The sequence below is a fragment of the Procambarus clarkii genome, chromosome 92 (assembly GCF_040958095.1).
Source record: "Procambarus clarkii isolate CNS0578487 chromosome 92, FALCON_Pclarkii_2.0, whole genome shotgun sequence".
Lineage (NCBI taxonomy): Eukaryota > Metazoa > Arthropoda > Malacostraca > Decapoda > Cambaridae > Procambarus > Procambarus clarkii.
In genome coordinates, this window is record NC_091241.1 from 1563188 (window position 1) to 1576595 (window position 13408).

Sequence of the window (13408 nt, forward strand, 5' to 3'; positions counted from 1 at the left end):
TGTGGGCTTCATCCACTATTCTGATGTTAGGTGGAACATTTGTGCCAGCTGCTGGTTTGAAAGGGAGGCATACCATGTGCCAATTCAGGAAGCTTTCCACGTTCCTCACTGCATGTCAGCTCAGGACCTCACTACCATGTTGGGAGGCAGTTGAAGACTAGCCAATCAACATCCCAGGCTGGAGAGCAGTGCCAGCTCGGGGAGAATTTACCACCTGCAAAAAATTTAATACTCTTAACAATCTACACCATCTAATCTTTACCTAGCCCCCAAACCTTACATTTGTAAGCATTAAACTGCATCTGGTAGTCTTAACCATTTCAAAACTATATAGGGCATCGGTATTTTTTATTTGCTAATTCTGCAACTATTGCAGTCTAAACCATAATCTTGCGAATAACAGAGGTACAAGGAGAGCTTTTAGGCACTACTTACAACACTTCTCCCAACTTAACCCCATTTATACCAATTTCCTTTGGTATAGCCATGACCTAATCAACTTCAGTCAGCATTCCCAATGATCCGAGCCCCTATCAATTTTGCGCCACTATCAAAATCTCTGCTCAAGTCAAGGTACACAAAATCACAAACCTTATCACCATTTCCTCAACTATGCAACCTAATCCATGAACATTTAGTAATAAAACTATGCGATTCATGTATCTAGTCATGTTTCTCAAAAAGAGTACAGAAATGGCACTTGCAATGTTAGATTCTAGTAACTTTCCTCACAATAGACTAAGCTAATTGGTCACTAACTTAAGCGTTAAAGTTAACTCAAACTTTTCCTTTAAAGCTTGTTATATTAGGAACTTTCCACGACCGGCCTTCACCCGACATAATTAAATAGGGTAAAAACTGTATATTAAATGCAGTAAAACTACGGTAAATTCAATATCATAAACTTGCATTCTTTAAGAATGGGCTGCATAGTAAGTGAACTAAACTAAATGTTAAGCACCCTGGCAAACCACTTCGTTCTATTCAATTTATTTAATCACTTTGTCCGGCTAGAATTTTTAGATTAGATTAAAGGAACACCCTCCCTGGTAACGGCTGAACTAGTTAACCAAATACAAATATTTAGGTAAAATACTTCATAAAACCCGTCTACTTCCCCCACCAGTAGACTTGTTCAGCTAAAGGCATAATGTAATGTTCCACTTTATACTTTCTTATTTATTTACTTTAGTAAATAAAGACTTAAAAAAACACTACCCCATCTGTGTAGTTACCGGTTACCTGACATTCTACGCTTAAAATAACCCATCTATTCCCCATAATTGTTCGATATAACTTACCTCTCACCCGCTGGTCGAGTACACAGCAGTATATATCCTCCTCCATCACTCACCGCGTGGATACTATTTCACTCTGGCCGCAAATTGCCTCAAATCACCTACGTTGTCCATAAACATATATAGAAGAGCAACTGACCGTAACACCCGTATAGCGATCACATAACGTGGGAACATTAGTAGTACTGCTGTCAAAACATAGATGGCGCCAGGACAAACGGTAATTCCTATGGACTCGCCTAGTTATGCGTAGGGAATTGAGCTTCAGCTGTTTGGTCCCGCCCCTCAGCTGTATTCACCTAGTTGTACTCACCTAATTTGTGCTTGCAGGGGTTGAGCTTTGGTTCTTTGGTCCCGACTCTCAACCGTCAATCAACAGGTGTACAGGTTCCTGAGCCTATTGGGCTCTATCACATCTACATTTGAAATTGTGTATGGAGTCAGCCTCCACCACATCACTGCTTAATACATTCCATTTGTTAACTACTCTGACACTGAAAAAATTCTTTCTAATATCTCTGTGGCTCATTTGGGTACTAAGTTCCCCTTGTTCGTGTTCCACCCGTGTTAAAGAGCTGTCTTTGTAACTATCAAAATGCATATATCTTTGCTTTCACTTCAGTTATATATATGACAAGGGATTTAAAATTTGCCTATATTTCTGCTTCTCTGATGACATTAAAAACTTTCGTTTATTACAGTATCTACATAAAATTAACATTTATCTTCATTAGGTTGTAGTTCTCATCAATAGGGAGAGCGTCGGTAAAAAAAAAAAATTGTTTAAATATAAATATCTTTCCTCTCAATAATATGCCCGAAACGCTATGCGTACTAGTGGCTTTAGGTATTGTATGTACTAGCTCTATCTATAAATCCAATATTATGTTTGTAAATCGACTATTTATGTACTTTCCTGAATAAAATGAACTTTACTTTACTAATATCTAATCTCTGTGACTAAAACGTAAGAACGACTTTTTTCTGATCAGGGGGAGAAAGATACTGGCAGTATGGGGCTTTAAAGTTTATTGAAGATTAAATTCTGCAGAACATGTAAATATATAAAGTAGGAATTAACAGTAACAATTCCAAGTCCGAGGACTAGATTTAACTTAAAAGGTACACCCGTAGTAATTATGAGACCTTAGCCTATAGTGACATGGATACTAATTCTGCAGAAACCTAAAGCTTAACTGGTACTAGAATTAAGGCCGAGTGCAAATGTGTAGTAATTATATAACACTAGGATATAACAGGCAGGACACAAAGAGTAACTAATAAGTGAGAGACCACATAACACATAATGTACCCGACCAAGAGGCCGTAAAGACCTAATGAATAAGGAGAAGGGGGGGACTACAAGTAGGGCTTACTAGCACCTAGACTGGGCAAAGTATTAGCTGCGGACAGCGGGACACTTGGGGACCGGCGCTGCACCCCCCTTCCCACATGCAGTGGGGAGACAAGGGGGACAACTGTGCAAAGCATGACGGGGGTACAAAGACAGCCGCTTGCAAAGGGGAGGAGGGTGGGCTTTGCGAGGGCAGCGGCGAGGGCAGGCGGAGTGAGGGCAGAGCCCCTCTGTGCCCCCGTATTTATACGGCCCCAGACTGCCCGCGCAACGCCGCGGGACGCGCTGCGCAAATGTTTCTTTCTCCCCCATCAGAAACATCCCCGCTTTGCGAAGCAGTGGCCATATCTATGCCTTTTTGATAACATATACAATTATAAGCTTTATTAGTGAATCACTATTAATTAAACAATATATCAGAGAGTGTGTAAGGTTCGGTGTTCCATGTGCGTGTCTGTGTCTGTCCCTGTGCCTCTGCTCCTGTCCCTGTTCCTGTCTCTGCCTCTCCTCGTTTCTGACATTCTCTGTGTCAGCCTATCTCTGTCTCTTTCCTCGCTCTATCTCTGTCATTCTCTCACTAACTTTGCATATCCTTATCTATACGTCTCTGTGTCTAACATTCTCTCCCTGACTCTGTCTATATCTATTTCTCTGTCTCGATCTTCATCTCTTTCTCTCTCTCTCTCCTTCTCTCTCTCTCCTCTCTCTCTCTCTCTCTCTCTCTCTCTCTCTCTCTCTCTCTCTCTCTCTCTCTCTCTCTCCTTACATACATACATACATACATACATACATACATACATACATACATACATACATACATTTATTTAACACATGTGGTACACGCACAAGGGGACACAGGTGGAAGCTGAGTACCCAAATGAGCCACAGAGAGATTATAGAAAGAACTTTTCAGTGTCAGAGTAGTTAATAAATGGAATTCATTAGGCAGTAATGTGGTGGAGGCTGATTCCATACACAGTTTCAAGTGTAGATATGACAGAGCCCAGTAGGCTCAGGAATCTGTACATCAGTTGATTGACGGTTGAGAGGCGGGACCAAAGAGCCAAAGTTCAACCCTTGCAACCACAACTAGGTTAGTACATACATACATACATAAGATATAAAACAGTGGAGGATTCCCAGGTAGAACAATCAACCACAATGCCCATTACCCCTTTACCCTGATGTCCTTAACTACACAACTATACAAGAGTCATTAACACGTGTAATGGCTGATCCCCCATCACGATAGCATAAAGACCAATTGCCTGACCCGCAGTCCGTCTTGCTCCTCAAATAATTTTCGGGTTAACATGAAAACGTCTCTCGAGTTTATCTTTCTAATGTTGTTTTCCCATCTTTCATTTTATCAGCTTAGTTCCTTTATTATGCCCCAATTACTCATCCCTTGAGCGGTAGTTAAACTGAACCCAAATTTAAAAAAAGTTCCTTTTGCTAAGCAAGCTACAGGCTTGATAAGTCAGATATATTGTTTGTTAACACATTTCTCAACAATGAACAGTCAGTTTTATCAAGCTAACATATCTTAACACAACGAGTGAGAGTATTAACTGGTCTAATTATTTTATTAGATCAGTATATATTATTAGATTATATATATATATATATATATATATATATATATATATATATATATATATATGTATGAGTGTGTGTGTACATGTGTATACAACATTAATAATTTTGTAACTAGCGTCAAACATTGTTATTTGCTTAGCTAAACGAACTAGAGGGTTCAGTTCCTGAACCGATTATGTGCCTCTGTAATCCTTTACACCACCGCCCACGGGATGGGTATGGGGTGCATAATAAAGAAAGAAATAGAAGAAATTGAAATTGCATAATACGGTTATTGACATTCAATAATAGTAAGATAAAGCAATGAGGACCAAATGGGAGACCAGTGATCAGATGAATATTACAGACTCAAGGGTAGCCTTCTCTTCTTGTATATAAATGAAAAAATAAATTCGTTTGTTTAATTCTAATGCTTGTAGGCGAGAACAGTTGTGAACGCCAGCTAGCGCACAAGTTCATGAGCGCCCAAAATACTTTTACACAAAAGACATGTACAGACAGGCGTGTGGCTTCTGACTTCTTTTTTATTGATTAATATTAAATATTAGGCGCTTACCTATAATAGTTATCATTTTATACAAGTATAACTCTCACATAATAAATATAAAAGTAGTTTATCTAAAAACTGACAGAAGTGTTGTGTTTTGTGCGTTGTATCGTGTTTGTGGGCATTCGGGTGTGTTGTGTTTACGCTGGCGGGCGGCGTCCTTACCAACTCCGGATTATGTCTATTGCATCACTAAACTTCATTTAATAACTATATGCCTGTTAAATAGAAGATTTTAATTGTTAATAGCATTATATTGTCGTTTTAATATGGAACACGTACACATATGCGAAACGTCTAACGCTGGTGTCCGAAGTGGTAAAAATATTAGTGTGCGATGTTGTCAATGTACGGAGTGTCTTGTATCCGTGGAGGTGACCCCAGGGAGGTGGTGGTGACGAGCCCAAAGAGGTGACCCCAGGGAGGCGGTGGTGACGACCCCAGGGAGGTGGTGGTGACGACCCCAGGGAGGCGGTGGTGACGACCCCAGGGAGGTTGTGGCAGACACTGGTTACCAGTGTTAGCAGTGTGGTAGTGGAGGTAGTGGTGGCCGGGGAGGAGGAGAGCAGCGTCTCCCTCAGTGGTGAGGCGTCGTCTGTTTGTTTACCTCCCCCACGCTCCCCTCAACACTCAGGGGCAACACTTCTCAAATTCAAATTCTTTATTTTATGTGCTAGCCATATACTGTATTGTGCCTACCAATTTTTGTCAACTACCATTCAAGCTGTCATTGCAATCAATCTTAGCTACCTATGTGCTTTAATATACTGTACCTACAATTTTCTCTCATCTTTTTTTTTCTCTTGCCATGTAACTGTTATTTTTTTTTTTATAAATTTTGCAAGTACAGTATTTACCTACTTAAAATTTTCTTAGATTAAGGACCTGCCCGAAACGCTACGCGTTCTAGTGGCTGTACAAGAATGTAAAAAAAACAAAAAAAAAACTTAGTTCACTGAGACGTTTGTACATACAAACCATCTCGTTCGTATATGTACTGGTTTGCTGTCCGTCTAATTACCACAAGCTACACAAGCTTCACAAAGCTTCCTGGCAATACGTTAGTAATGAATAATATGATATATTTACTTATTATAATGTTGGTGCTCAATGTACAACACGAACAAACATAATTTTAACCTGAAAAAGTATATTTTTATAAAGAAATTAGGCGAAAATAAAAAGCTGGTGACGCCAAATCAAGTCGATGATCCAAGCTTCGGTTAGGTTAGGTTAGGTTAGGTTAGGTCAGCCTAACCTAACATATCATATTTATTCATTACTAATGTATTGCCAGGAAGCTTTGTGAAGCTTGTGGTAGCTTGTGGTAATTAGACGGACCCCTGGTTTGTATTCGCTGCTGTTCTCGTCTGAATAAATACATGACAAAATATCAATTCAAATATTTATTCAGGTAAAGTACATACATACAAGGTGAGATACAAAACATTGATGGATTTATAGATAGAGCTAGTAAATACAATGCCTAAGGCCACTATTACGCAAAGCTTTATACAGTCTCTATAGTCAACAGTCACAGTATACAGTCTTTATACAGTCACAATGTTTCTGTAATTAACTTGAATGTAAGATCTCTTTGCAAGCACTTTGATGATGTTAATGCCCTGATTCAAACAGTTGCAACAAATTCTCTTTTATTGTGTTTACTGAAACGTGGTTAAAAGAGGACACTTCTCAACTCTACAACATACCAAACTACTCAGCCATTCACAACTGTCGTCCTATACAAAGAGGTGGTGGTACTTCTCTTAACTACCACCATGCACTGACTTGCTTAAAAGTAATTAAATCTAGAGACCCTTATGGAGAGAATATATTTGCCTCTTTCAGAGTCAAGGGTAACGATGCTGTCTTGACTGTGGGAGCAGTTTACAGGGTTCCTAACACTGATGTGACTGAATTTAACTCAAACCTTAGAAATCTTATACTAGAGAGCCGACTGAACATGAACCACTTAATTATTTCTGGTGACTTTAACATTGACCTCTGCGAGCCTGATAACTCTCCTGCTGCTAGTTTCCTCAACTGTATGAATTCCTGCTTCCTCATACCCGTAATCACTAGACCTACTAGAATCTACTAGTACTGCCACGGCTCTTGATCACATCTGGACCAACATAACCTCTCCACTTACTTCAGGGATAATCATCGATAGCACTACAAACCATTACCCCACATTTCTCCTAGCCAACATTAACAAACCACCTCTAGAGGCAAGGGAGATAAGCTTTAGGCTGCACAATGACACTGCTATAGGCAATTTTATAGCTGCTGCTGCTAATATCAACTGGGAATCTGAATTAGGGAACATAGGGGACATCAACCTAGCAGTGCAATCATTTCTTCAAAAAACTCTCAGCCTTTATAACACCTACTGTCCTATGCTAACAAAACAAGTCACAACTAAAAGGCTAAACAATCCTTGGCTTACAAAGGGGATACTTAAATCCATTAATAAAAAACATGACCTTGAGAAGAAGTATAGGTTAGGAATCGTCTCCAAAGAATTCTCAAAGAATTACTGATCACTGCTATCTAAAATAATTAGGAGAGCCAAAATTAAATACTATGAAGACAAATTTACCCACACAAAGGGCAATATTAAGAAAACGTGGAGCAAAATTAATCAAATATTGGGACCAAATTAGATTATAAATAACAAACCAATACTCCTATCAAATAATGATGGTCTGCTTTCAGCCTCTGACACTGCTCTTGAGTTCAATACGTTCTTCTCTTCCATTGGGTCATCCCTTGCAAATGATATTCCATCGTCCAGTACTAATATTCAGAACTATCTTACAAGAAACTATCCACAGTCTCTGTACCTAATGCCTACTAATTCCACTGATGTTACTGACATAATCCTTAGCCCTTAAAACCAAGTCTAGTGCCCTTGAGGAGATACCAACTCTTATTTACAAAAAAGCCTCCAGATTTTTAGCTCCTGCCATTACATTGCTCTTCAACAAGTCACTTGAACTCCAAACCTTTCCAGATATTCTAAAAAAAGCGAGAGTAACCCCTGTCCACAAATGTGGTGATCTCAGAGATGTTAACAACTTCAGACCTATATCAATTCTGCCAAACTTGTCAAAAATATTTGAAAAACTAATCTATAAGCAACTTTACTCTTATCTAGCCAAACCCAATATACTTAGCTCTTGTCAATATGGCTTCAGACCCCAAAAAAGCACTGACGATGGACTTATTAGTATGATTAACTTGATACATAGAGCTCTATATAAAAATGAGTTTCCTGTTGGGTTATTTGTAGACCTACGTAAGGCTTTTGACACAGTTAACCACCAAAACCTTCTTCTTAAATTACAACATTATGGAGTCAGAGGACACTCCCTGCAGTACTGTACATTAAGTCTTACCTTACTGACAGGCTCCAGTATGTTTCTGTGAATAATTCAATTTCTCCCACCCTACCCATCAACATTGGTGTTCCCCAGGGCAGCATACTTGGCCCTCTCCTCTTTCTCATCTACATTAATGACCTTCCAAAATGCCTCCCAACATCTCAAACCAATTCTATTTGCTGACGACACAACCTTCATTTACTCCAGTCCTGACCCCCTTGCTTTGAATGCCACAATAAATACCGAGCTAAATAAAGTCCATCTTTGGCTAACTGCCAACAAACTCTCCCTTAACATTGACAAAACTTTCTATATTTTGTTTGGTAATAAATCCTTTTAAATCACAATTCTATTGGATTACTGTTGTGGTCTAGTACCCCCAGAGTCCTATTGCCTTTACTGAGGGGGCAAGATTTTGGTACTGATAATAAGCTATACCTTCTGGGAGTACCTATTAGGCACATTTTATGCTCACTAATAAGAAGAAAGTCTTGATATGGATGTATAGGTCAATATGCTTTCATTTAGAAATGCAGCAAAAGCTGCCTATCCTAGTGTTTTGGTAGTATTTTAGACTACCAGTACTTTAGTACTTTAGTACATAGTAATGATGAGAATCATAGTACTGTATATATACTGACCTATAACACAATTAAAACAAAGAAATCTGAACTGTTGAGTTGGACAAACTGGAAAACTATTTTTAACTTGTGTTGCTTTGACAAACTAAACTAATCCATCCTAACCTCCCTAGGCCTAATACATAATACCTGAGGCCTACTATAGTACTGTACATGTGTGCACTATACTAGGCCTAGGAATATTTAAGTTTGTATTTTAGCTTCATTTATTTTATAAGAATTTCTTACTAGTCAGTACTGACGATGGTCACAACATGTACTATCTAAACAGGAGGATGGGAAGGCAAAAGAGGAAGTAAAAATTTGAGTAATCAATCATTTTATTTTGAATTGCAGTACAAAATCAAGAATTTACCTTTAGTAATTAGTTTCTCTTTACAAAATAACATGTATTACAATAGGCTAAGATTTTTCAGTGTGATGCACTTGAGTGCCTTTTTCTCCTTTTGTTAGATCTTCTTTGCTTTTCCCCTTGCTTTTTCTGCTTTCGCCTTTGGTTTCTCTGGTTTTGTGTACGGAATGTTATACACTGCAAGGAAAACAGATAGTCTATGTTGTGGACATACATTAATATAATCAATTTATCAAATCTCAAATGCTTGGGGCCAGACATGGCTTCAAATCAACATGAAGAATCTCTCCCCCCTTTACCCAATAAAAAAAAAAGTGAAAATTTAAAGTTGGAAAATGGGGCAGAGGGAGACAGAACACTACAACCATATTGTATCCCATGGGGTTGATGTGAAGGCTGCTCATTTACCAACAAAAACTGCTGTGAAACAGATTCTAAACTTGAGACACTTGCCACCCATCACTAGACATGATAGTATCAATTACCATACAGTAAAATGTAACAATAAAGACAAACTTATATGCCCCAAAAAACCCTAAAGTATCTGAACAGGCTGCGTCCCCATAGCCCCAGTCCCCAGAGAAAAACCCACAGACATGTAAAATACAAATCCTCAAGTCTAGTAAAAGACTAAGATTCTAGGCAATATACACTAAAGTGGAATACAAGAAATGCTGGATAATTGAAAATTTAAAAATCTGAAATAAATTAATTACCAAATTTTTTTTCCTAAATCAAAGAGAGTGGACCTTAAATTTCAAAACAATATTGAAATCTGGACTAATTAAGCATCAGAATTGATACAGCAGTTCATTATATCAATCCAGAATTTGATCTCACAGTACATTCTAAGTGCAGGATATAAATTATTGTTTAATTATTACTTGTTATAAATAATTTACTATTAATATGAATATATATATACAGTGGCACCTAGACTTACGATTGCCCTGCCCCTACTTACGATAATTTCGTGTTACGATGTAAATTTCATCGAAAAATGTGACCGACATCCGATGGTGTCGTCGACTTACGATATTTGTTGGTACATGTTCGGGTCGACCAAGCGCATGGTTCCCGGTCACGCGGCCGACCTGCCTAAGTTTACTACAGCTACCCGCTTAGTGACGATCGCGCCTATAAGAAATTTCGCTTTTGTGGTGATTTCTTGCATTTTGTACATTAAAGTAATTATTATATATCACGCCATGAGTCCCATGAAAGTCAGTAGTAAGGCTCAACCTATGAGATCCCATGTAAGGATGACCATAGAGCAGAAACAAGAGATCATTTGTAAATATGAAGATGGTGTGCGGGTTGTTGGCCTGGCTAGGCAGTACAACAAATCTCAGTCAACGATATCCATCATACTGGCTAAGAAAAAGGACATTATGGGTGCTAAAGTGATCCATCATTACAGACAAATGTTAAAACGAAGGGAAAAACGAATGTCTCTTGATAAATCTGTAGTGAGACAAACAAGCACTGAACCACAACCAGGTCCTAGTGGTATTCAGGCAAAACGTAGGAGAGAGAGTACCCCAGAGAAAACATCACTGTCTGATGTGTTAATGGAGGGGGATTCCCCTTCCAAACAGTAACAACTCTCCTCCTCCCAACTCGTCACCATCTTCCATATGCCATCAAGAGCCCTCCATAAAGGTAAGATAAACTTAGGTACTGTATTGTAGTTAGAAAAAAACATTGTATTCAGTATAAAATGTATTTGTATGTTAATATTTTGGAGGGTGGAGAACGGATTAATTCAAATCCCTTTATTTCCTTTGGGAAAAATCACTTCGACTTACGATCCGTCTCTGGGAACGGATTAGCATCTTACGTCGAGGCCCCATTGTCTATAGTTTGAATATACAGTATATTCTTTTTGTGGGTAGCCAAGCACTGTACTACTGACCCTGGTTGAGCTCTGGCCATGTGCTCTTTATCTGTGATAATGCATTACAGTGGCACCTCTATTAACGAGGGGCTCTATATACGAGTATTTCGAGTAACGAGCGAGCCACTCGCAGCAAATTTGTCTCTATTGACGTTTCCCTCGCTCTCGACGTTGGGTACTACAGTTCTACGGGTGCAAGAATATGCCTCCTCAAGCACCCGGGCGTCAAAATAGAAGTAGTCCAAAGGAATAACCAAAACAAGCAAAAATCACCACTACCTTCTCACCACCAGTAGAAAACCATCAGTAGCAGAAGAATGATAGAGAGGATCACACAGGCAGGTAGTAGAGAGGGTTGACAATCAGGTGTTACAATGGTTGACAGCACTTGATATTACAGTGGAGAGAGAGAGAACTACTTACGTTACAAATTGATTGGTATTGCAATCACAGTAATTCTGGTGTTTGATTCTGTTCTGTTTGAGCAGTTAAAGCATGGTAAAGTTATCTTAATTTACATAAAATTTTCTATAATAATGGTGCTCATTATGAAAATTTCTCACTTGTGCCTCACAATTAGGACAATCACCACTTCTCAGTTGGAAATGTATTGGTGGACCTGGAGCTGTCTCCATTACAGTCCCAAATATAAAGCAAGAGATCTAATTTATAGAGCTTTGTACTTTACTATAAACATCTTTTTAGTACTAAAATTTACCTGGTCATCTAGCACATCCAGCAGATTCTTCACGCTGCATTTAATACCATTGGCCTTTAAGGATGCTTGTAATTCCTCAACAAAGATGGGTTCATACAACAAGACTTTGCTGTGTAGTTCATGATCACTGCTGATGAACTGCACTACTTTACTACCAATATCAGCTGCAATAAAAATTGAAATGGTGAAACTTCAATTTGGTGAACTATATGTAACCAACCCATACAGTATATTATTATTATATACCAAGTGTGGATAAAAATCCACACTTGTGTATTTGTAAAATTTATGTAAGAAATTTACACAATCTTTTGCACTCTCCCGAGTGCTTTATCAAGGTCCGAGTGTGAGATTAGGATGAGACTTACATCCCAACATCTAATGAGGCTGTTATCCTGGGTCCAGTCCTCTTATGCTTCTTGACCGCCGGACCAGGTCACCTCTATTCTCGACTGGCGATGTACCTGCGGTAATGCCTTCTACGGAAATATGGTCATGTATCCTTTCTGTAGTACTGTACTGCTATTCTGGGAACTGGAGTTGCTATTAATTGAGGTGTTCATCTGGATGCTATCCCTCGTAACCCTCTCTATACCCCAAGGAACACGACTAATGGGACTTTCTTTCATCCATTTACTGAGATCAAATTTTAATTCACTCGGAATAATTTTCCTAGTAAAACTATCCTTCAAAGTAAAGCTAATGTTTGCCAGTGAAAGTATTCAAAGTATTTATTAGAACCCCCTTCCACTACCCTTCTAGTTCTAATATTATTACTTTCATAGATTATTTCATATTAAAATCAACATTGTGATCACAATGCTGATTTTTATATATTATTATATATTTATATTATTATATATATTATATATTATTATATACAGTATTTATATTAAATTATTATTATAATATTGTGATCACAATTTTGATTTTAACTGAAAAACACGAGTTACGAGGAGAGGATAGAGGCGTAAAATATGCCAAAGCTGGAAGAGAGAAGAAAAAAACCAGTGTTGAATATAATGAAACGCCATTTTCTGAGTGAGACCCAGAGGCTTCCCAGAGCTATACCAGGCTGATGTGTATATATATATATTAGATCATGGCAACAGTCAATTGATAGAGTTCTTAACCTACTAGGGACCACAAGCCAGAATCTCACCCCCCTCAGAGAGGCACGAGGATCAATGGCTTATAACCAGGAAGCTTGGAATCCCAAAACAAACTACAGCTGGTTAAAAATTGCAAACCGAAAGCCGAACAAGCAGGCAAAACTCCCCAATCAGAAAACAAGCAAACAAGCATGACGTCACCACAGCTGCGGTTCGGTAACCTCCGGGGTGGGAGGTACCCTGGAGCAATGAAACGGGACAGCCTGTCCCATTTCATTCTCCTGTCCACAGAATGACAGTCGACGCCGACTCATTCCGTTAGCTCTGCCGAACGTGGACCTTTTTACGTTGGCTTGGTCAAGGCGTCTTCTGGTATATGCGGCGCCCTTCCCCGACTTCGAGGCTGTCGGGGTCAATGACTTTCGACTGGACTGGTCTAGGTGAGGTTACCTGTACCTCATCTCCCCGGTTCAGTTATTGCTCCAGGTTCTGGCTCTCTTG

At 38.9% G+C, this 13408-nt stretch overlaps 2 protein-coding genes across 6 annotated transcripts in view; both read right to left on the bottom strand.

Annotated features, from left to right (window-relative positions):
* The window catches only part of l(2)10685 (5-methylcytosine rRNA methyltransferase l(2)10685), a 53362-nt gene extending 48172 nt beyond the window's left edge, over positions 1-5190 (bottom strand). The window contains exon 1 of the mRNA XM_069319104.1: positions 5167-5190. The gene's annotated coding sequence lies outside the window, so the exon portion shown is untranslated. The remainder of the gene's footprint in view (positions 1-5166) is intronic.
* Positions 5191-9136: 3946 nt separating this feature from the next.
* LOC123775188 (uro-adherence factor A) overlaps positions 9137-13408 on the bottom strand; it is a 55292-nt gene continuing 51020 nt past the window's right edge. For 4 of the 5 annotated variants that reach the window (XM_045770146.2, XM_045770147.2, XM_045770144.2 and 1 more), the window contains exons 12-13: positions 11796-11959; positions 9137-9357 (exon numbers count right to left, since the gene is read on the bottom strand). In XM_045770146.2, the coding sequence (XP_045626102.2) occupies positions 9241-9357; positions 11796-11959 (281 nt within the window). In that variant the 3' untranslated portion in view covers positions 9137-9240. The remainder of the gene's footprint in view (positions 9358-11795; positions 11960-13408) is intronic. The other variant, XM_045770149.2, reaches the window with a different exon arrangement.